We start from the raw sequence: 23,887 nt of genomic DNA, 5'->3' as shown, positions 1-23,887 counted from the left end.
CTGGGTTGCCAAATTCAAAACCCTAAAAGGAAAACGAAAGCAAGATTTAACAATTAAGAGCCTGATCTCTGAAGCCAGACTGGGTTCAAATTCTGACCCTAATACTTAATAGCAAGTAACTCAACCTCTTGCCTGCTTCTGTTTCCTGATCTTTAAAGTGGGGTGAGTTTGTGAAGCTTAAGTGAGGTAACATACGTAAAACAGTAGGAACGGTCCCTGGCACTTAGAAGTACTCAATATTTGTGTCCTATTATTATTTACTGTGTGTAACCAAAATGTTTTGGAGAAACCAGGGGAACTGATGAGCAAGGAGCGTCAAAGGAGCAGAATGGAGAGGAGAGAGTCAGGCAAACCTGGAGGCATTCCAGCACTGGGTGCAAAAGCCCACAGAAGATTATTATGTCATTTTCAGCTGACTTGCTTCCGTATGCAGCTTTCTGAAGTCACACTTCTTTTTAAATTTGCTAGTGATCTCAGATGCTCCATTCATCTTACTTTATTATGCACGGCAATTCAGCTCTCTGTCTAGACCTCACCTTCCAGAACTGATGCTAGGAGAACCTTACCTTTCAGACCTAAAGAGATTATCAAGGTCTTTTCCCGCACAAGCTCCACAGCCCCCAAGTAATAAATGATGCCACTTCCTGGTACTCAAAAGTGGCTGCAAATAGTTACTGCTTTAAACTGCCTCTGTTTTCCTTACATCTGAATTGTGTGAAACTCCAAGGAGAAAGGAATTTTGCACATGTGTAAAGTCGGTGGTCATTTCTTAGCTATTATCCTAGTTTCTCAGCCTTCCCTTCTTTTGGGAATATTTTCTCTACTGGTCTCCCAAAGGCATCACCTCACTGGAAGCTTTTTCTCAGACTCTTCTTTGTGACTTCTAAATGTTGACTTAATCCTATTGTCTTCTCTCTCTACACTCGCTCCCTAGGCGGCCTCATCTAATCCCATGGCTTTAAAGTAACCATCTATGGATGGCTGTTACCTAGACTCATTGTGGTGACCATTTCCCAATGCATACAAATATTAAATCATTACGTTGTATACCCAACACTACTAATATAATGGTATATGTCAATTATACCTCAATGAAATAAATAGATAAAGTAACCACTCCTTGTGGTAACCTCCAAGATGGTCCAATGAGCCTCACCTCCTGGTACTCATGCCCCTGAGCATGGTTCCCTTCCACAAGGAGTAAAGCAGACCTACTGAAGGAGTGACAGCGTGTGAATTCCAAGGTTAGGTCACAAAAGCATTTCTGTCTGGCTTGGTCTCTTGGATTGCTCATTCTGGGGGAAATTGGCTGCCCTTAAGTTATACTGTGGGAGAAAAACGTATTTTAAAAAAATCAGTGATTTCACAAAATTTCCCACTGAAGAACCAATAGCTAGCATCTCCTGGAATAGCCAGCAAGTTAAAAATCACAGTCCTATTCTGATAAAATCTTAGAATATTCTACAGTCTTCAGTTGGCAAAGGAAGCATTAGATTTCTTATTATTTAAGTTCTCTTTACCCTACTCTCACTGCCAGGAAATGCAGTTAGCATAGAATCCTTGTCATGAAAGTCTAGGCCTCATTCACTACACCACAAGCCGTAATTCAACACAGATGTAAAAGGTCCTTTCAGACTCAGCAATTAATGAATTGCAGAAATGAGAGGTCTGTCTTGAAGGAAAATAACTCATAAGAAAAAACCCAGGTACAGGATCAGAAAACAAAGACAAGCATATCATTATGATTATTTTAAAATCTAAAATTTTATTAATTTAAATTTTAACATTTATCTGCATTTACTGTGCGGGTAGGCTAGAGAAAGTTCTGGAAAATATTGTATATACTAAATTGTTAGAGTGGTTATCTCTTGGAAATTAATCAAGGTGTTTGAAGAATATTTTTTCTTTTGTACATTTTTTAAATGCTTAACAAACACTATATGCAACTCTGACAATTAGAGGGAAAATGAACTTTAGTTATCCAGAACAAATGGGTTTGCAAGTAGGTCACAGTAAAAAGGGAACCATCTAGAAAACGATCACGCATTGCCAAAGCAGTCAAATCTTCAGGCTTTGTAAGAGTGCCACCTACTGGAATCTCAGGATACGAACCTTAAAAAAAATTAACCCTGCTTTTTAAGCCACTTGAGATATGCTGGATACTACAAAATGGGTTCGGGATTTGTTTGTTTGTTTGTTTGTTTTAAGAAAGAGAGAAAGAAAAGAGAAGAAAAAAGCAAACCTGTTTAAAAGTATCAACTTAATAAATTAACACTTTCTTATTTAAATAAGTGGTATTAGTTTCCAGAAAGTCCACCAGTAAAGAGGCAAGTTCTATAAGGCATAAAGTAAAAAAGAAAGCTAGTAGTTATTTACAGTGTAGAGAACCAGACAGACAGTCTGAACTACCTAGCCTTTTAAAAATATACTCAAACATCAAATGAAAAAAATGTATTCATATACCTAAGTAAATGGCTTTTTAATGGGGTAGTAAATGTTTCTTAAATCTTGGTACTGGATCTAAGATTAAAATGTCATTGTTTAATATTAGTATCATAAACTCAGTATCAAACTAAAAACCATCAGTTTCCTAATTAAATGTATCCTCTCCATCACTACAACTTTTTAATAAAAGCTGTGGCTGCAACATTCAGCAACATATTTATAAAAGGATTTTTTATCTAAAATATATCTCCTTTTTTAAAATAAAATAAACCAGCCCACACAACTCTGTGAATATACTAAAAACTACTGAATTGTACACTTTAAATGGGTGAGTTTTATGGTATGTGAATTATATCTCAATAAAGTTATTAAAGTTTAAAAAATATATATGCAACTCCTGACTTGACAATTTCGCAAGACATACTGATACAAATCGTATTGCTCAGTACACTGTTGCTGATGACTCAGTCAAAAGTGATCTTCAGTTTCAATAAGCAGTCATTTAATACATGACTTTTTCTTAAGCAAATTAACCTGAGGACTTTTTCCCATCTATCTAAAGAGTACTAGGAGTTGTTTTCACAAAATAGAGTAACTTGATTTCTGTGCAGTCTTTATAAGGAAAAAAATGAGTCCGTTAATGTTTATTTGTAGAAGCAACCTCAGAATCCTCGTATTCATCATTAGAGGGTGGTTTGTGCGCAGGCAATCAACTAACTATGGATACAAAGCAGTTCTCTTGAACCAACTGATAGAAGACTGGCTTTCCATGAAAAAAAAATTAAGTCTAAAATCTTAATACTCCTGGCAATCTAGACCAAAATAGAACTTGTTCCCCCTTATTTAACCAAGGTGTTCTATCTAAAATAGTCTTTTCTTTCAATCGAACTAATATTTATTGGGCATTACGGAAACAACAGTGAGCAAACATACACATATATGCAAATAAACTTACCTTGAGGTATAAAGAGACGTACCTATGAGAGAAAGTGCAGATGAGGGACCAGAGAAGGTTGGAAAAGGGAGAGAATACACAGGGCTGGGGCATGAGGACCAGGGCCACTCTTTTGGCGGAAGAAGCATTTGAGCAGAGCCTAGATGAGTACATAACATCTCCACGTGTGGTGTTAAGTGGGAGTGGGTAGGCAGAAACAGGAGCAAAGAGCAACTCCCCTGGGATGCTTCCCCACAAGACTAAGAGGCCTTCTTCTGAGAACCCTATGTTCTTTGGCCATGGTGGTCTGAACTTTATTTTTGGATGAGTTCATGTGCCTGATTCCTCTTCAAAGGCTGGACCATGTATCTTTGGCCAACCAGAAATAAATTCCCAGGACTAATGCAGCGTCTGGCAGAATGTAGGTATGCCAAATACATGTTGGTTGAAGTGCTGCTTGGAAACATCACACTCAGTTTACACATTGTCAAAATGATTGAAAAATTCGTGGGAAAGTATTAGATAAAATCCAGTTAAAACTATTAATCAGGGCTTCCCTGGTGGCGCAGTGGTTGAGAGTCCGCCTGCCGATGCAGGGGACACGGGTTCGTGCCCTGGTCCGGGAAGATCCCACGTGCCGTGGAGTGGCTGGGCCCGTGAGCCATGGCCGCTGAGCCTGCGCGTCCGGAGCCTGTGCTCCGCAATGGGAGAGGCCACAACAGCGAGAGGCCCGCGTACCGCAAAAAAAACCCACAACAATTAATCAAGCCTATCATTTGGCACAGTTTAAAATAAAAGCATATGTTGATTGAATATTTCATTGGCACCAGTTATGCTGTCACATCAGTATGGTCCTAGTTCACGAGTCTCTCGAAATTCTCTAAGCTGGAAATAATAATAGAGTGTATTTTAATCACTATATAACAGCAAGTGAGGACACAGGAAAACAGAAAAAAGCAATACTGCAAAGTGCCCACTGATCGATCTTTATCAGGAAGAATGTCCTCCTCAGTACCTAACAATCTGGAAGAAAAAAGCATCTATTGTCAGGGGAAGCTGCTTAGAGGGAAATAAAGATCCAACGCGTATTATTCGATTTTGCAATAGCTCATGTTGTAATATAAAAATGTAATTTTAATTGAAGGAGGAAGATAATTACAGCTTAGGAGCCAACTCGTTAATCACCACCACAATCACAACTATCTGAGGGACAAGCCTTTGGTCCCACACCCAAGACAAGAGGGTGAACCCAAAAAGTGACTAAAACAAGTTTCTATTAAAATATGTTCAAGGCACCTGAGCCATTCTGAAAGCAAGCCCTGAAACCAAGAGAAGAGGAGAATTTTGTTACTAATGATTAGTTATTAAGTTTAAATAATTTCTATCGAATTAATAGGAAAACAAGAAATTCTGCACTGCATCATATCTCCAGAAGTAATATTATGCTGGAGGGTGATGCATTGGAATAAAACACAGTTAGCATGCATTGCTTAAATGAGTAAATACATATATATATATATATATATATATATATATATATTCCTTGAACTAATACTAGAGACAGAAAAAAAAGAGGCCAGATAAATCCTGCAAATTTGGAAGTGATCCAAGTTATGGCAACCTAGGTCATAACAGAAGTGTCATCTAAGGAACAACTGAATAAACTGGTGACCCTTTTGCTTAGAAAATAAAAGATTTAGAAGGACAAAGTATCCCTCTTCAAATATCTAAAAGACTCCAAAGCTAAGTTCCATGTGGCGTAATGCAAGCTATATTGTGTGGCAGATTTCAGTTCAATATAAAGACAAACTTTTTAGTAATTAGAGCAGCTCAAAAGCTCAAAAGATAAACCATCCTTTAGGTCCTTTCCAGCTGACTTCTGTAATTTTGATGGCCAGAATCCCTAACAACCCATCTAAACTAGACAGGGCAGAGTTTTACCTCACAAGGATCCAGTCTAGGCCACGGGTTGTGACTTCCTGCATTAACGTCATTAAGAAAAGTCCTAGAGTCAGTCTAGGCTCAGCGGCACAGAGTGTCACTACCACGACAGAAGAGTGGTAGCAAGCATGCTTTGTGCTTGTCATCTCTAATCTACACATTTCCTAAAACTATTCTTCATCATCAGTTCTTGAGCCTGTACAAGCTCTATCTTCTTTACCAACTAACTGTTGAAAGTAATGCTTACTGACAGTATTCCTAATGGAGGATACGGGAATACATGAGGCAGACAGAAGGCTGCCCACAAGACTGATTATCAAGAGGGTTTTTTAAAAATATAGATTAGAATGACTTTGAAAAACTTTCTACAGCCTAGAATCGGTCCCTCTCAGCCTTGCATGTCCAGAAACTTGACTTTACCAGTATACCCAAAGGTGACCTGGCACTTGACGACAGACTGACAATGATTGTATTCATACAATACTAATGTATAGATTAGAATTCCAGTTTATTAGTTAACACTAAGGGACATTTCTTTCCAGATGTTCAAGATAAACATCAGAAAGATGTTCTTTCCTGATCACTCACTTTCCTGCTAAAGGCTTACTTTGTAGGATGAATTAGGGATCGTAAAGTTGCTGCATAAGCACAGATTCAAGCAGAGGTTTGAGGAACACTTCCCCCAGATCTTACTGAGGCCAGGTGAAACATCCTTGCCCCACACTAGGCAATTCCTCTCTAGTGGCTGCATTGTCCATGTGCCCAAATTTAGCATGTCTCTGCCTAAGATGAAGCCAAAGGCACCTTCTCTGAATTCCCCTTTTGATATTCCCTGATGACCACACTCCTTACCCAGGTGTTGACTCCAGGAGATAGATTATATTTGGGTTTTATTAGTTCAGTTAGGAAGGCAACCATATTTTCCTTTTCTCCCAAGTTCACGGGGATACCTCAATGTCACATCCACATTTATAGCTGTAGCCACCTCTTTCAAGTATCACAGGGCAGCCCCTGAGTTCATGGTACAAGGAAATGAAGTCTATTATTCTAAAAGTACAAGGGAGAATGATACACACCTTCCAACTCAATGCCCATTCACCACAATGACTCTTCTAAAAAATAAAAAATTTTTTTCAGTCATTTTTTTAATGATACCACATATCTGTTCCTTATGAAAAGTTCCCTATGATAAAGGTTAAATTAGTCATCCAACAGGTGGTTTCCTACATCACTGAGGCTTCACTGTCTCTTGGATCACTATTATTTCTGATTACTCTTTCTTTCCAGGTATCTAACAGCTATCTCACTTCTTGGCTCCCTAAATTTTCTCCTTTTTGTTTGTTTGTTTGTTTCCCAGAAGCTCTAAGGAGCTCCAAAATTCTACTTGCTTCTGTTTCCAAGTGCATTCTACATCCAACAATCTTGCATTCACTCCACCCTTGCTTCCCTCTTCATCATCCTTTTGTCTTTTACGCCCATGCGGGATGCTGTAGCAATACAAGACACAGATGGCGTCATTCCATCACCATCCTCTCCTTCCCTAGTGACAGATGGTTTGGCTTCTGGGCCTAAACTGTCCAGAAAATTCTTGCTTTCAGATCTTCAAGGATCTTGTGGCCAATATCATAGACATTTTTCTAGACCTCATTTTCCTTGATCTCTCTGCAGAAGTTGAAACTCAAGACCTGGAAGAACTTCTAGGAGGTTCTGTAGACTCCACCAGGTGAGTCACCCATACTTCAATCCGTGCTGTGATTCCCTAAGGCTTTTCCAGCCTTCCAGATGACTCCTATTCACTTCCTTTACCAAGTACTTGCTTTTCCTCTGTGCTAAGCCTAATTCTGAGGGTTTCCTCAACTTCCAGTCTTAACCTTCTGCTCTTCTCTACATTAAAAATGCAGTTGTTCTCAAGACTTTGACTATCACCTCAATATTGATGATCCCTAAGCCTTAAGCTCTCTCCTAAGTTCTTATATCAATTTCCTTTAAAGGAAATTAAAATTTTCCTTTAATCTGTGCAAATTCATGGCATGTTATATAATTCACAAACTATAAAGAATGAGAATCTGTATGTATTTTAGTTAGTAGCTTTGAAAGAACTCACTCCCCAATACTTATACGGTCTTTCCAGAAGCCATAACAGCCATATTGAAAGCCCTCGTCCTACTTGACATCTCTGAACCATCGATATCTTTGATGTTGTTGACCACTCCATCTTCTTGAAATTCTCCTCTTCCTCTCCTTGGCTTTCTTGAAACTTCTGTCTCTTGGTTTTCTCTTTTTTTCTTTGTTACCTTTCAATCTCTTTTGTTTCTCCTTAAGTGTTATAGTTCCTCAAGGTTTTATTCTTGGTCCTCATCTCTACCCATTCTCCCTGGGAAACCTCATCCCATTCCACAGTTGCTCTTTGCCACTAAAACTTCCAAATCTAGTCACAGTTTCTGAATCCCAGAACTCACATTGCAAATGCCTATGGAATATCTATACCTGGGTGTTGACAGGTGTTTCATCCCTAATCTTTGTTATCCTGGACTCATTATCTTTCCTACAAAACCTGCTCCTCCTTGGCTTTCCCATATTAATTAATGGCACTCCCCACAGTCCAAAACTGGAAACCTCTTGTCATTTAAGGTTTCCTCCCTCTCCTTCATCAACCTGTAACTAGTCAATAGTCAAATGCCACCATTTCTATCTTCTAACTTCCCCTTCTTACCACCCCACTGCAACCTTCTTGAAGTTGTCATTGTTTCTTACACTCCCCACAGACCCTTGCAAATTCTCCTTTCTCATCTCCCTGCCTCCAGTTTCCCTCCAGTCCATACAGTACACTGCCAATAATGTTATCTTTCTAAAAATTAAGAGTATGTTCATCCGCTGCTTAGCAATCTTCAATGGTCCACCCCCTGACTATGGGACCAAGTCCAAATTCCTTAGAATGACATTAAAGATCCTTCCCCATCTGCCCCCAACCTATTTTTCCAGGCTATCTCTTGGCACTCACTCATACAAATTTTATGCCCTAGCCAAACCAAACTTTTCACAGTTGTTCAAATATGTCATGCATGTTTACACCTCCTTTATATATGCTGGTCCCTCTGCCTAGAAAAATTTTTTCCCCACTCATTTTTTTAAGACACCATTCAAATGAATTTCCCTAAGTCCTCCAGAGGCTGGTTTCTCTTTTTGGGGTGCTTCATATGTTTTATATAAATCTGTATTATTAAACTTTTCATCCTATTTTGCAATTATTTTTGTATTACCCCCTACCCTCTGCCCCCAAGATATGGCTTCCTTTAGAGCAAAGACCACATCTTACCTATCTTTGCATCTTCAAGACCCATGTAAAATTTCTGGTATATAAAACATGGTCAATGCACAAAAGTGGGGAAATCGGAGCCAGGGCACTTCCCCTTCCTTCCAGGTGAGGAAAAAAGACTACAGACAAAAACAAACAAAAAACCTTGTTACCCTCTTTCCTGATTCAGCTGATCTAATAGTCAAATTGTATTTATTGAACGAATACAGAAAAGTCTTTTCTCCAAAACTTTCATCATCACACTGCCTGAAATTTCACTTAGATAAAAGGTGCATTTTTAATGTAAATAGTTTTGGTGACTACTTCTCCACCCCTACCCACCTTTGTTGGTAAGTAACACCTTAGACTGAATTAGACTAACCAGATAGTTATCTTCTTAACACCTGTTCCCACACAAGCTGAAAAGTTTCAGAAGGGAAGGAGAAGTTAGGGAAATGGAACCTATCAGGGGAGGACAAACTCAACTGGGATGCATCTCTAGGGTACTGGGGAGCAACTTCAGAGCACAGGGTTACTAAGGGAGGTGGGAGAGGTGGGGCAGGCGGAGTCAAGATGGGGGGCTAGGAGGATGCGGAATTCGCGTCTCTGCACAACTAGGGCACCCACGAGGCACCAGTGGGGGACCACGAACACCTAAGGGGACAGGGGGAACCCCCAGTGACCAGTAGGACGTGGGGCGTGTGGGGGGGCCGTGGGGGGGGAGGAGAAGTGGAGGTGGGATGGGATCGGTGCCCCTGAGGCCGGCTCGGGGAGGGGAAGGAATCCCACTCCCAAAGGGGGAAATTGGGGGACCATTGGGAGGGCAGTGGATCAAAAGGGAGCTTGACCAGGTTTCCCCCACCCACGTGGGCGCGCAGAAGCCTGCTGAGACCCCAGGCCTGATCCTGTGCTCACCTAGGCCTCCTCCAGCCGCGCAGGTCCTGAGGGAGTGGGAGGGAGGGAAGGGGGAGCAAAAGTAAAGGCCGGACCTACGGGACTGGCACTCCTGAGGGGTGGCTGGGGGAGGCGGGGAGTTCCTACACTCAGCGGGACCCACCCACGGTTAGGGGTCCTGCGGGGACAGGGGAGACCCTGGGGGAGACCCTTGGGGGGGGCACAGAGGAAAGGAAAGGAACACAGCCAGTGCTTTCCCTGTCCACTTAGGCACTGTTGGGCCCCCGGGCCTAATCCTCTACCCTCAGAGCCTCCCTCCTACCGTGCAGAGCCCAAGCCCCGCCCCTACACCCCTACCCAGGGCCCCACCCCTACACTCGGGGACCCCCTCGGAGACCCCCTCCAACCACACTGGGCCTAAACCCCACCCACACCCCCTCACCCAGGGCCTTACCTCCACACTCCTGTAAGAAATACATTTGTGCTTTTCATTAAAGAAGGATTTTTGCATTGTTTGAGTTTTACTTTTCTACCTGACCTTAAGATAACTATATACAATGAAAGGACCCACACTGAATCTCAAGGCTCATTCTGGCCTGACTCACCAGTTCGATGCTGTGTATCCTTGAACAGTCCTTTTCTTCAGTTTCCTCATCTTTAAATAAGAGGAAGGAAACCTCTCTTCCTAATTCCCAGATTCATTGTAAGGTTCAAATAAGATAATATACAAGAAACCCCTTTGGAAGTTGTAAATCTTGATATAAATGTAAGGAAATTTTGTCTTTATATTCATTGTGCTCTGGACTTTGAAGAGATAAATGTTGAGGTTTCTTCTTTTTTTTTTTTTTGCGGTACGCGGGCCTCTCACTGTTGTGGCCTCTCCCATTGCGAAGCACAGGCTCCGGACGCGCAGGCTCCGCGGTCATGGCCCACGGGCCCAGCCGCTCCGCGGCATGTGGAAGGTTTCTTCTTAACAGGGGTGTAATAATTTCCAGCTGAGGGCCTGTGCGATGGAGACCGAAGTCACCCCCAAGAAACACCCATTTGCAGGTGAGCGCTGCCCCCTGGTGGAAATAGAAAGGCGGGGCAGGTGCGGTTAACCACGTGGGATCGCCCGGGGTGACGCCTCCTGGAAAGGAGAAACCACTTAAACTTACGCATTTAAAAAAAAAAATCTTCTTTCCTTTTTTGTCACACAGTGTTCCTTTGGAAATATTTTCTTTACATATGCAGAATGTAGACCTGTTACACCAATTACCTGTCGAATTATTGTTATTTACGGTTAATGATCAAGCATTGAAGAGAGTCAGGTTTTTAAATGTATTTTAATATCCTAATTCTTTGATATTTCAATTTTAATAATTCAATAACTTGATTAAAAGATAATTTTACAATCCATACAGCATTTTAAAACTGTTGGGCTTCCCTGGTGGCACAGTGGTTGAGAGTCCGCCTGCCAATGCAGGGGACACGGGTTCGTGCCCCGGTCCGGGAAGATCCCACATGCCGCGGAGCGGCTGGGCCTGTGAGCCATGGCCGCTGAGCCTGCGCGTCCGAAGCCTGTGCTCCGCAACGGGAGAGGCCACAACAGTGAGAGGCACGCGTACCACAAAAAAAAAAAAAAGGCTATGGAGGACCAGGAAATCAGGTAAACAAAAGCTGTGTTGAGCATTCAATGTTTATTTCTATATGTTTCAAGTGATGAGTTATTTCCTCTTTATGAATTTGATAAATTCTAACAATTCATATGTGTCATTTTACTTTTTTCTTTTTTTAATTGAAGTATAGTTGATTTCCAATGGGTTAATTTCTGCTGTACAGCAGTGATTCAGTTATACACATATATACATTCTTTTTTTATATTCTTTTCCATTATGGTTTATCATAGGATATTGAATATAGTTCTCTGTGCTATACAATAGGACCTTGTTGTTTATCCATTCTGTATATAACAGCTGACATCTGCTAACCCCAACCTCCCAGTCCATCCCTCCCCCAACCCCCTCCCCCTTGGCGACCACGAGTCTGTTCTCCAAGTCCATGAGTCTGTTTCTGTTTCATAGGTAGATTCATTTGTATCATCTTTTAGATTCCACATATAAGTGATATCATATAGTATTTGTCTTTCTCTTTCTGACTTACTTCACTTAGTATGATAAACTCTAGTTGCATCCATATTGCTGCAGTATGCATGTCATTTTAGATTCATCTAAAGCCACCATGGTTAAAACAATTGTTGAAGAAATAGATCCTCGTGGCAAAGTTCTCTCATCTAGAGTTCATGCTATGGGAAAGAAGTCCACCAAAGTCAACAATGTGAAGAGTGAACAAAGGGTGCCTTCCTGAGCCCAAAAAGGATGCCCCCAAATCAAAATATCAAATTGAAACTAGGTTCCTAAATAAGAGCCTTCTTATTTTTCTGCTTTTCTTCCAATGAACTAAAACAAGTTATTTTTAGAATAGTAACATCTCTTTGGCTTTCTCTATGGTGGTATTTCAATAAAAGTTCTTCCTGTTGCAGGTCATCCTCACTGGTTCTGGTCAATCTTTGCATTTTAAATATACCCCCCAACAGAAGCTGAATTTGTTTTTAATTTCTTCTCTTTAATGCAATGCTCTTCACAAATTAGGAGTAAGTTTGACAGGCAAAACTAGTTGGTGTCTTTTTCACATCTTTGTCAAATTTTAAACCTTCCTTCCTTCCTTCCTTCAATAAATACTTGTTGAGCATACACTGCACACCAACAATAAAAGAGTTAATAAAATCCAATCACTGAGTGCAACATACTCATAGAAGTGGAAATAAGGAATTGAAGAATCAGAAATAAATGAAATAGAGACTAGAATGACAATAGAAAAGGTCAACAAAACTAAGAGTTGGTTTTTTGAAAAGATAAAATTGACAAAACTTTAACTAGACTAACCAAGAAAAAAGAGAGAGGACTCAAATAAATAAAGCTATAAATGAAAAAGGAGACATTACAATGGATGCCTGAAATACAAAGGATCATAAGAAAATACTAGAACATTTAATATGCCAACAAACTGGATAATCTAGAAGAAACAAATAAATTCCTAGAAACATACAACTAACCTAGACTGAATCATGAAAAAATAGAAAATCTGAATAGACCAATAATGAATAAGGAGATTGAATCGGTAATTATAATCTCAGCAAAGAAAAGCCCAGGACCAGGTGGTCGGACCCCTATCATACACTATACACAAAAATCAACTCAACATGGATTAAGGACCTCAACATTAAGACCTGAAACTATAAAACTCCTCAAAGAAAACAGGGGAAACTTCTTGACATTGGTCTTGGCAATGGTTTCTCAGATTTGGCACCAAAAGCAGCAGGCAATGAAGCTAAACATATATCCAGGACTTTTTAACATAACTTCCAGGAAAAAAATCAAAATAATGAAAAATGAGCACTTACTACATGCTAGGCTCTGTTCTAAGCATCTTTTAATTCTCACAACAATGCTGTGAGGTGGGTACTATTATCATCTTTTTACAGATAAGAACACTGAGGCAGAGAGTGGTTGAGTAATATGCCCAAGGTCACACAGCTACTAACTGGAGTTGCTGGAATCCGAATCCAGGCAGTCTGGCTCAGATTCTGTGCGCTTAACCACAACATAATACTATGCTGGTGAGAACCTCATGCTTCCACCTTCCAGCAAAAAAAAAAAAAGGAATTTTTAAAAAAACTATTAAATGCATTCTAACTCCAATCAGTCTGAAATTAAGCAGTCATCAGAGTCTCCTTCCCAAACAAACCAGGGAAGCCAGTTTGTGAGAGGTATTAGCACACCAGAACCTGATTCTCAGAAAAAACTAAGAATCTAGTGACAAAACAAACCTCATTCATGTTCAAGAAATACACTTTTCTAAACTTGGCTAACAGAAATGTAGAATGTGAATTTTAAACAACAGCAAAAGACATCAAAGCTCATTGGAAACTAAACATTAATAAATTTATCAGGGGAAAAATTAGCATCCAATCATTAGAATAAGATAATGTAAGGAAAAACTTCATCCTAAGATAACCAGACATTAACACTGCATAACAAAGTTTGCAAGTCAATTATTTCTGAGTACCTACAATGTGCATGTTATATAATGAATGTTCTAATACCCAACAGATTCTCAAGACATGATAACGGTATGCAGCTGACTACGTGTTTCTTACCATGAATAAAATAATCACTGTCAGGGAAGAAATATACAGACAGAAATGGCTAGAGAATTTGTTAACTGTATCCCCACTTCCAAAAAGGACCAAAGCACGCCAAATTTTTGTAGTAATTGTTTGGAGGAAATCTATGATGAAAAAAATTCAAGAGATTTACCCTTATGAGTAAATAAATAACAATGTTTCATTGATATTAGCATCATACATTCCAGTCCTGCTTTGATATAGAAATGCTTTGTAATCTGTGTTGCCTCTTAACTTCACAGCCAACTTATCTTCAAAATGGTTTTAATAATATATGCTTACCTTATTACACAAAAGATTATCAGTTAATTAGTATTTATAAAAGATCTAGAGATAAGTAGATTATGTCAATAACACTTTGCAGTCTCATGATACCTCTTATCCAAGAAACTCAAGACTTACCAACTATTACACTGACAACATACTCTGTTTTTCTTGTTTTATTAGTGGGAAACATGGGCAAAAAGATTAAAATTTTGACCAAGTCACTACAAAACTCAGTAGCAAGTCTCTGAATATAACCTGAATCGCTTATCACATATTGTTCTAAACATGTACCAATGGTCTGAATTACAATTTTACGTTAATTATCTTTAAATATTTTTGATCAAAAAATATGGATTTTTATGGGTTCTGGTACACCAAATATTCTATATCATTTAGAGACAATAATGTTGGATGTTTTTCAAAGTATTTACTATCTACTACACTGAGAAATCTTATTCAGAAAAACTACTGTTTCAGGGATTCGCTGGTAGCGCGGTGGTTAAGAATCCACCTGCCAATGCAGGGGACACGGGTTCGAGCCCTGGTCCAGGAAGATTCCACATGCCACGGAGCAACTAAGCCCGCGTGCTACAACTACTGAAGCCTGCGGGCCTGTGCTCTGCCACAGGAGAAGCCACTGCAATGAGAAGCCCGCACACCACAACAAAGAGTAGGCCCCCCACTCGCTGCAACTAGAGAAAGACCGCCTACAGCAACGAAGACTCAACGCAGCCAAAAATTAATTAATTAATTAATTTAATTTAATAAAGGAAAACTACTGCTTCAAAATTATCTGAACCCATAATCTGTTAACCAATCAACTTGTACCATTGTAAGTGATGGAGAACTGACCGGGTCTGACATGTCCACTTTATTATAATAATTTAAATAGTTAACATTTACAAAATGTTTATGCCCTTCAGACTGTGTTATAGTCATTAATTATTGGAACTGCTCAACATTTATTTGAGACTATTCAACGTTATTTTCATTTGCCCAACAGGAAGAAGAAGCACAACCAGACGGGATAACTTCCCATGGGCATCAAAGCAAAAGAAGGAAGAGTCTGCTTACCAATGACAACTAATCTTCATTCTAGAGTTCGATAATTATTGGTTTTCTAGGTAGTGATGAATATACCCCTCTTTTTCATATATTTTACTCCCTCCTCACCAATATGAAGCTCACTTCTCAAAATAATTCATAATGTTTTAAATACATACATTTAAACTAAAAAACATTAAACAATATCTTTGAGGTAGAAAAATGAACAATTTAGAGACTCAGAAGTTAGTTGAATCGACATTCTGTTCCTGAATGAAACCAAGGAACCTCAATACAAGTAATTTTCTGTCACTGCCACATACTCATTAATTTTAGTTAAATTGATTAGCAAAATTCTGCAGGACTTTTATTATTTGTTTTCTATTTTAAAAATCAGTTAGGGAACTCCCACTACCAAAGGATCACTATATATTGAGAGTGTCTGATTTTAATAAGAAAGAAAACACTCAATAATGCATGAAGATGGAATAAAGATACTCCATAAGTATTTTCAGGACAAAAGCAGTAGAAATTGTCCATTAGAATTATGAATGCTTTGCTATATAAGAGGGAAAAAAAACCTAAAATCTTTTCCAGAGGTCAAAAAAGATGTACATTTACTCATAAATAATTTTGACGTTTGAAACTATGATTTGGTATTACTCCACCAGGCACCTTTTTCATATAGAAAGATATCCTTGGGGCAGATTTCCACCTACAGACTGGACACTATTAAAAATCACCCAATTATGAAAAACAACAGTTAGCATGCGGGTAATATTTTATGACAGATTGGCATAGTTAAGGCTGAAATAACCTATTGAATCCTATAAAAGGCCAATGGAGTTAACTTCCCATGGATGTTGTATTTTGGCTTTGCTCCTCTCTGAGAAAGGGTCGTTTGGCTGTGCTGTCACCATGTCTTTTCGACTTTCTAGTGGATCCAGGAGGCTCGGCTCGCAAGCTGGCGCTGGTCAGCTGTCTGGTGGAAGAACAGGCTTTGGGGCTGGAAATGTGTGCAGTGGGCCAGGAGCAGGAAGCAGCCATTCTTGTCCTCTTGGGAGCATTTCTTCTGGAGGAGGTTTCTCTCATGGTGGTGGAGGGTTGGAAAGTGGCATCTGTGCTGGTTTTCTTGAAAATGAGCCTGGCCTCCTCTCTGGGAATGAAAAGGGGACCATGCAGAACCTCAATGACCGCCTGGCATCCTACCTGCGCCATGTGTGTGCCCTGGAGGAGGCCAACGCTGACCTCGAGCAGAAGATCGAGGGCTGGTATGAGATACATGGGCCTGGTTCTGGCCAGGGACTTGCTCATGACTATAGTAGATATTTCTCAGTCATTGAAGATCTTAAAAGGCGGGTAAGAAAGATGGATACTTTTACTACAGACTTTGGGTGTGCATAACCTAAAAAATGACATAATAGAAAACGTGCTTAGCAAATTTATGTGGCGTAGAATTTGCTCACTCTACATTCCCAGTGCTTAGCGCACTGCCTGGCAATAAAAATTTGTAGAATTAATTAATGAAAAAGAAATTGTTTCCAAATAGATATAATTGCTTCGTTGATCTTATATTTAGCTCATACTTTTTGATCAAGAGTAATAAAAGTGTCTGTGATTGGAAAATCTTACACTTTGGCTCTTAAGCTCTGCAGAAAATCCAGATTTCTTTAATGTAGGAAAAAATGATACTAAAATAGATGCTTGATGGGTTAAGAAGATAAGAATCACACTGGAATCTGGAGTCTCCCTTGACTTTGGGGACTTAACATTTCACACCATCTACCCTGTTTAGATTATTCCTGTGACCACCTGTAATGCCAGCATTGTTCTACAAAATGACAATGCCAAACTGACCACTGATGACTTCAGGCTGAAGTAGGTAGACATAAAGTAATTAATTATAATAAATGTAAAAATACTATGGAGTAAAGAACATAACTTTTGCTTTAAAAACCAACATGTTTTTATAAAGTCAGACTAGATCACTACATTAAATTAAATTAAATATGCCTTGATAAAAAAGCTATCATACATTTTAAACAGTATTTTTCTTCAGCGGTTAAGCACACTGGATGCCAAAAATCAGCTCTGAAGAAACAACTCCTCCAAAATAATATTCATAAATCAGTAGGTATTCCAAAGTGTTTCATCACTTTGCTGTCACCCATAAGCTTCAGGAGTGTATACTGAACATCGATATCTTCCAGTATATGAAATGTCTGAAAAACTTGTGCTTTCGACCTGCCAACTATTGTAATTCTCAAGCACTTTAACAACCTCACAGGTATGAAAATGAGCTTACTCTGCGCCAGAGCATTGAGACTGACATCAACGGTCTTCACAGAGTTACGGATGAGCTGACCCTTTGTACGAGCAACCTGCAGATGCAGGGCGAAGCGCTCAATGAGGAATTGACATACTCCCAAAAAAGTCACGAGGAGGTAAGGAGCCCTGCAGAGTGCCTCCCTATGGTATCTGATTTCCTTCCTCAAGTCCACTGTGTGGATCTCAATCAAAAGTCTACCTTGAGGGCTTCCCTGGTGGCGCAGTGGTTGAGACTCTGCCTGCTAATGCAGGGGACACGGGTTCGAGCCCTGGTCTGGGAGGATCCCACATGCCGCGGAGCAACTAGGCCCATGAGCCACAACTACTGAGCCTGCGCCTCTGGAGCCTGTGCTCCGCAACAAGAGAGGCCGCGATAGTGAGAGGCCCGCGCACCGCGATGAAGAGTGGCCCCCGCTCTCTGCAACTAGAGAAAGCCCTCGCACAGAAACGAAGACCCAAGACAGCCAAAAACAAACAAACAAATAAATAAATAAATAAATAAAATTTCCTGACCGCCTCTCACGTTGCTCATAAGCATTTACTTCCACTCTAATACGTAGGCTGAAGGGTTGAAAAGCACAGAAGTGTTGTAGAAATGCAAGCATGTATAGCAGAAGAGATTAGACGAGAAAATGATTTCTTCTTTAAAGAGGCAAAAAGTCTTGAATCTGATGAGGCATTAGAACAAACTTGAAAAATGACACGATGCCAATTAGGGATAGTGGTGTAGGTGTAAGTATAGGTTTCCATGGTGATAAACACTCCTACAGTTAAGGCAGTGTCATGATGTAATGACTGGGATCTACAACAGCAGGCTTTTCTCAGGTGAAAAACATACCATCTGGAACCTCAGTTACCAGAATACAGGATAAACAAGCTGCTGATTCGAAAATCAAAATCCATAGAGATTTGGTCCAGCCAGAGATTACAGCGAACATTCAGTAATTGAAGAATTAATGAGTCAAGCAAGAAACCTATACTCCTCAACCTCTTTCCTAAAGGTAATAGTTTTGTGGGATTTTTAAAATAAAACCTAATGCATCGCAACATATACATAATCTTGCCTTCTATTTTTTAGGTAACTGCTGCTAGTGATCAAAATTTGGGAGCTATTTTTAAATGGTCAATGACATAGTGGTTATTGATTACCTCAACTTGTCATTAAAAACAAAAGCAGTCTTCTGTTCAAAAGGGGGTTGTATTCCAAGAGTTGTTTATAAACTTTTCTATGTAACAAACACATTTCACACTTACCATATGTCACGTATGATTCCTGGTCCTTTACGAATATAATTTGTTTAATCCTTATGACAACTCTATGAAGTAGGAACTAATGTCTTCATTTTACAGATGAAGAAACACCAAGGTACATAGATGTTAAGTAATTTTCTCAACATCACGCAGCTGATAAGTAGCCAGATAATAACTGGGGAGGTGGAAGTGCAAAAATGTGGCTCCAGGATTCTTTAGGCTCCATGCCATGCTGACCTTTGGGAACTTGAATATATTTTCTTAGAAACAATGTTATAAATAGCTATAAAATTCCACACTAGCTTATTTTAACCACACGTAGCTGACCTGAAATTCTGCAGATCTGTTGATGTACTATCCCTGGTTCCCAGCACAGTATCAATCAGAGTAAGTGCTCGATTAGAAAGGACATACCACTAATGACATTGGCACTCTAGAATGACTTGGAGCGCCCAATAGCAGGAACATAGGTGTTCTCCTCTCCAGCATTGCCCACGTTGGCCCCGACAGCTTTATGGTGGAAAGGAATTTGGACTAATGGGCCTTATGGAGGTGGCCAAGTCTTTGGCAGCAGGTGACAGATGGGGTCTTGGTTTTAGCAGCAGGGCAGCAGCTCAAAACTTCAGCAGCAACACTAGAGAGAGAATCTGGTTTCTGCCGGGTAGCAGGATATAATAGAAGTCTGTGACAGAAGGTGGTGTGAGGTACGTAGTGGGATGGCAAGGTGAGCTGAAAGGACCATGCTACACGGAAACTGGGTCTCTAACTAGGGCAGCTGTTTGTAAGCAAGGGAAGATGATAAATAAGCCATCAGCAACCTAGAGTCTACAACTAGGTCAACTATGGAGACAGTAAATAATCGCTATTGTTTCTTAGGAAAAAAAAGAAAAAAAAAGTGAATTATTTTTCTGACACTTTCTCAACATTGGGAAAGTTACATAAGAGAAGACTTGCTGTGATCATATAAAACACAACAAAAATTATTCACAAATTCTTTGAGATTAGGGACTGTGACTTGTCAGTTTTATTCCCAAGATCTAGCAGTGTATTTTTTGCAAGACGTTTAATTAATAATTGATAAAAATTGACTTATTACTGGTATATAAAATATAAGCTAATAATATAATAATAGAATGATAAATGATAAAATAAAATAAGATAAATAATAGAATGATAAATTATAGAATTATAAATAGAAATCAGGTAATAGAATAAACAAACAGAATAATTGATAAATAAATATAACAAATTGAATAATAAATAATAGACTAATTAGTGGATAGAGTAATAGGTGAATGGTAAATGAATGAAGCAATAACACCAACTATTATATTATATTCTGAATATATATATTCAGAATATATATATTCTATATATATTCTGATTATATTAATCAGAAACAATGCAATGAATTTGAAATAATCATATTACCTTGTTATACAATATATAATGTGAGCAATTAAGAAAGCAGTTATTAAACTTATCCTTTCCCCAAAATAACTTATTCTGAAGCTATCAAAATTCCCAAATCTAATTTTGAAAATCTTATGGTGCAGCAGGAAGACATGACTCCAGTTTATTCAGACAGACATTTTGCTCCCACTTCCTTTTGGAACACAACATCAAAATCTACAAAGCAATGTGATGGGGAATATTCTTTATCTTATGAATAAATAAGCAAATTAAAATGCAGATGCCTTGGAGCTTTATTTAAGCAATACCACTCACTACTTTTAAATCTTAAATCATCACTCTGGGTCTTAATTTTTTAATTTTAAAAGAAATAAATTGGTCTAAATTATTATGCATTCTTCATCCCTTTCTAAGTGCTAGAGAATTATTCAAAACTTGCCTAAAGTCTTTAGACTAGAGAGCAGAAAGTGCATATAATTTAATAGAAAACACTTTAGAAATATTCTTATTTGAACCAATTTTTAACCACTTTCCCAAAGCATTGGTATGAAAATAAGCTTTATCTACAGAACAGAATGGAGGTCAATTGCCCGGTTGATGTTTTGAAAACTTTGACGAGTGCTGATCTATAAATGAATATGAAAACCAAATTGAAGAAAAAGACATCACAAAATAGCATCATGCCTCAATGCCTTTCTACCTCACTTTCAAAACAATCATTTTCTTCTAGGTTCATTTTAACAAAAAGAATCAGAGAAAATAGAAGTACAGTTTTTTCTCTGTTTTAACTTAGTTTAAAAACCTTTCAAACCTTAATAGAATATGGTAAAAATCCATCCCAACGCAAAGGGGCATCCAAGCATCTAGCCAGTCAGGCAACTACAGATTTGGGCTGTGCAATTTAAATCCTCTACCATCTGCAGTTTGGCGCCACCTGCTGGCAGCTGTCTTCTATGTCTAAAACCAGGAGAGAATTCAGGGACCAGCTGACTTCCAAGAAAGCAGCAGTTCCAGGAATCCGCAGCCTGTTTAGCTGGCCTAACTCATCCTCAACTTCCCCATTCCTGAAACTCCCCTTCCCTAACCACCACCCCCTAGCCCTGCCTGTCCACCAGCCATATAGCCCCTCCTCACCCCAGAAAATTACAAGCTTTAGCCCACCTTCTTGGGGGCTGGATGCAGAATGAGCGCCAACACCCAATCACTTTATGTCTAATTTTTTCAGCAATGCCACATGGTACCAGGGGTTTCCACGGTACTTATATATGGCTGTTCAAGGACTGATGTCCCCAGTATATAAATTCATGAACAGATCTATGGGTACATGATACACATAAGTACTTCATGAAGTATGAATGGCCAACAAACATTAAAAAGTGCCCAATGCCCAACATCTCTAGTAATCAAAGAAAGGCATCAAAACGGGTCCAGTTTGTTTAATGATAATATTCATTTTAGCAAGGGTGTAGACAAAAGGCACTAAGACATTGCTGGATGGAATGTATCAATAAATTAACAAAAACTTCATGAGAACAACTCAGCAACAGGTATCAAAAGCCTTTAAGAAAAGAATATACCAGCAACTCCATTTCTAGGAATTTATTCTTAAATAATCAGTTATTTATTATATGTCCATTCCTCCTAGCAGTGTTTATCATAGTGAAAAATTAAACATAATAAAATATCCAACAACGAAGAATCAACAGACTGTTAGAAAACACCCATCAAAGTCCATCAGAGGAGTCTCATGCAGCCATTAAGAATGTTCAGGTTCATGTATTGACCTGAAAAGATGTCAGTCATCAATTGAGAAATGAAAAGTAGAGTTTCAAGACAATAAATACAGTGTCATCTACTTGTACAAGAAAAATAATTGTATGCAAATTATATACATGCTTATTAAAATTTGAAACAATATACATATAAATGTTAACAGTGACTATTCATGGGTAGTGGAAATATGAGTGATGTTTATTCCAGCTACAGGTTTATATACATTTTCTAATTTTTCTGAAATAAATATGTACTACTGGTAAAATTTTTAAATCTTCAACGAAAAACCATCTGTATATTTAAATGTTTTTTCCATGTTCCTTTTTTTCATTTTTAAGAAAAAAACTAAAAGAGTAGCCAAGCGGTAAGAAATGTGGTAGAAACTTTTAAGAACAATTAAGAACGAAGAAGTGCGTGGGTAAGAGAAGCTGGTAAATTAGGAATTTGTGGGTGGGGCAAGAAAAGCATTCTAGAAGAAGCAGGGTTTGAACTGTGGTAAAATGTGGATACATGGAAAGAAGAGAACAGGGCATGGTTTGGGTCCTTGGCTCCAGGACTAATCACGTCAAAGGGCATCTAGAAATACCCAGTCACCTACCATGAAGAGGTGACGGGTTAGTACATAAACATCGTCCATTTGCCCTTTTTAGAAATACTTGTGTCCACTCTGCACCCAGAAGGGCAATGGTAGGCCCTGGACTTGCTGTTGACGCCACTGGGGAAGGATGCTAGGCTTACCAGGTACCCTTCAACCAAGGATTCCCGGACACCTGGTTTCTCTGTCTCCCTCCAGGGCACAGGCATCGAAGAAGAACAACTGCTTGCTGGGAACTGTTTCTCACTCATCTAGTCATCAGAGCTGAATCTTGTCCCTTTTCTCCCTTCCTGAAAAGCTCTGGCTTCTGAGCCAGCATTCCCATGGGTTCCCTCCACAAAACAGTAACCATACAGGCTGGCCCCCTGGGTCCTAAGCCCACAGCCAACCCTCCCAAGCCTGGCCCAGATCTACAGCCTCTCTATTCAGACTTGTCCTGTGAGCCCTTCCCATCCGAGGCCACAGATCTGCAACGGTTTCTCAACAGCTCTGTTCTCAGGGGGTCTGCCTTGTGCCCTGGGGCCAGTGCAGGTAGACTGTCTATCTGAGCCTTACCCAGTCTCTGTGCCTGGGATGAGCCTTGGTGGGACGGGTCTGATGAGCACAGAGATCATTCATGGGCAAATAACAGTTTGGCTAAGTACTAGAAAGATCTCCAAAGTGTGTTCCATTAACTTGTACATGGCATTCTTTTACAATTATTTTAACCTTTCCTGTATGCATAGTTATGTCTCCTTTCCCATTTCTAATCTTTCTAATTTTTTTTCTAATCTTATACATTTTGAATCTCTCTCTCTTTTCCTTAACCAGGGTCACAAAGAGGTCATCTATTTTAATGGTCTCTTTAAAGAACCGGTTTTTGAGCGTCTGTATGTATTTGTTACTTTCTATCTCAATGATGTCAGCTCTTATTTTCATTAATTTATTTTTCATCCATTTGATCTTGTTGTTCTTTAAAAAATTTGTAGTAAGTTTCTTCATTATTAATCTCTCTTTAATAATGCAGCCATGTGAGGCTATAAATTTTCCTCTATAATTTCAGCTATAACCCGAAAGTCCAGGTACGAAGTTTTCTTCTTTTCATTACTTTCAAGTTGGTTTGTAATATCAGCTTTGATTTCCTTTGGTCCAAGAGTTATTTAGGAGAATGTATCTGCATTTACAAAATAAGGTTGTTCCGGTTGTCTTTTTATTATTGAATTCTTATTGTGTCAAATAAAAACAAATAAGGAGGACTTTCCTTAGAAAGAATCTTGCAATAGGGAGATTGGTGATCTCAGAAATCTGCAAGTGTGTCAAAATCATACAGAAAAAGGGTTTTTTGTGTGTGTGTGTGTGTGTGCGGTACGCGTGCCTCTCACTGTTGTGGCCTCTCCTGTTGCGGAGCACAGGCTCCAGACGCGCAGGCTCAGCGGCCATGGCTCACGGGCCCAGCCGCTCCGCGGCATGTGGGATCTTCCCGGACCGGGGCACGAACCCGTG

At 39.3% G+C, this 23,887-nt stretch overlaps 1 protein-coding gene across 1 annotated transcript; it reads left to right on the top strand.

The window, feature by feature from the left end:
* Positions 1 to 15,962: 15,962 nt before the first annotated feature.
* LOC307177791 (keratin, type I cytoskeletal 26-like) lies at positions 15,963 to 18,322 on the top strand (the record flags this gene model as incomplete). The annotated part of the gene is made up of 4 exons (XM_079905222.1): positions 15,963 to 16,404; positions 16,841 to 16,923; positions 17,333 to 17,489; positions 18,227 to 18,322. The coding sequence occupies exons 1-4, from the start codon at positions 15,964 to 15,966 to the stop codon at positions 18,320 to 18,322; spliced, it is 777 nt and encodes a 258-aa protein (XP_079761348.1). The 5' UTR covers position 15,963.
* Positions 18,323 to 23,887: the final 5,565 nt, after the last annotated feature.

The sequence above is a fragment of the Stenella coeruleoalba genome, assembly GCF_951394435.1.
Source record: "Stenella coeruleoalba genome assembly, chromosome: 19".
NCBI classification, from domain to species: Eukaryota; Metazoa; Chordata; class Mammalia; order Artiodactyla; family Delphinidae; genus Stenella; species Stenella coeruleoalba.
This window is presented reverse-complemented; position numbering and strand designations above follow the sequence as displayed.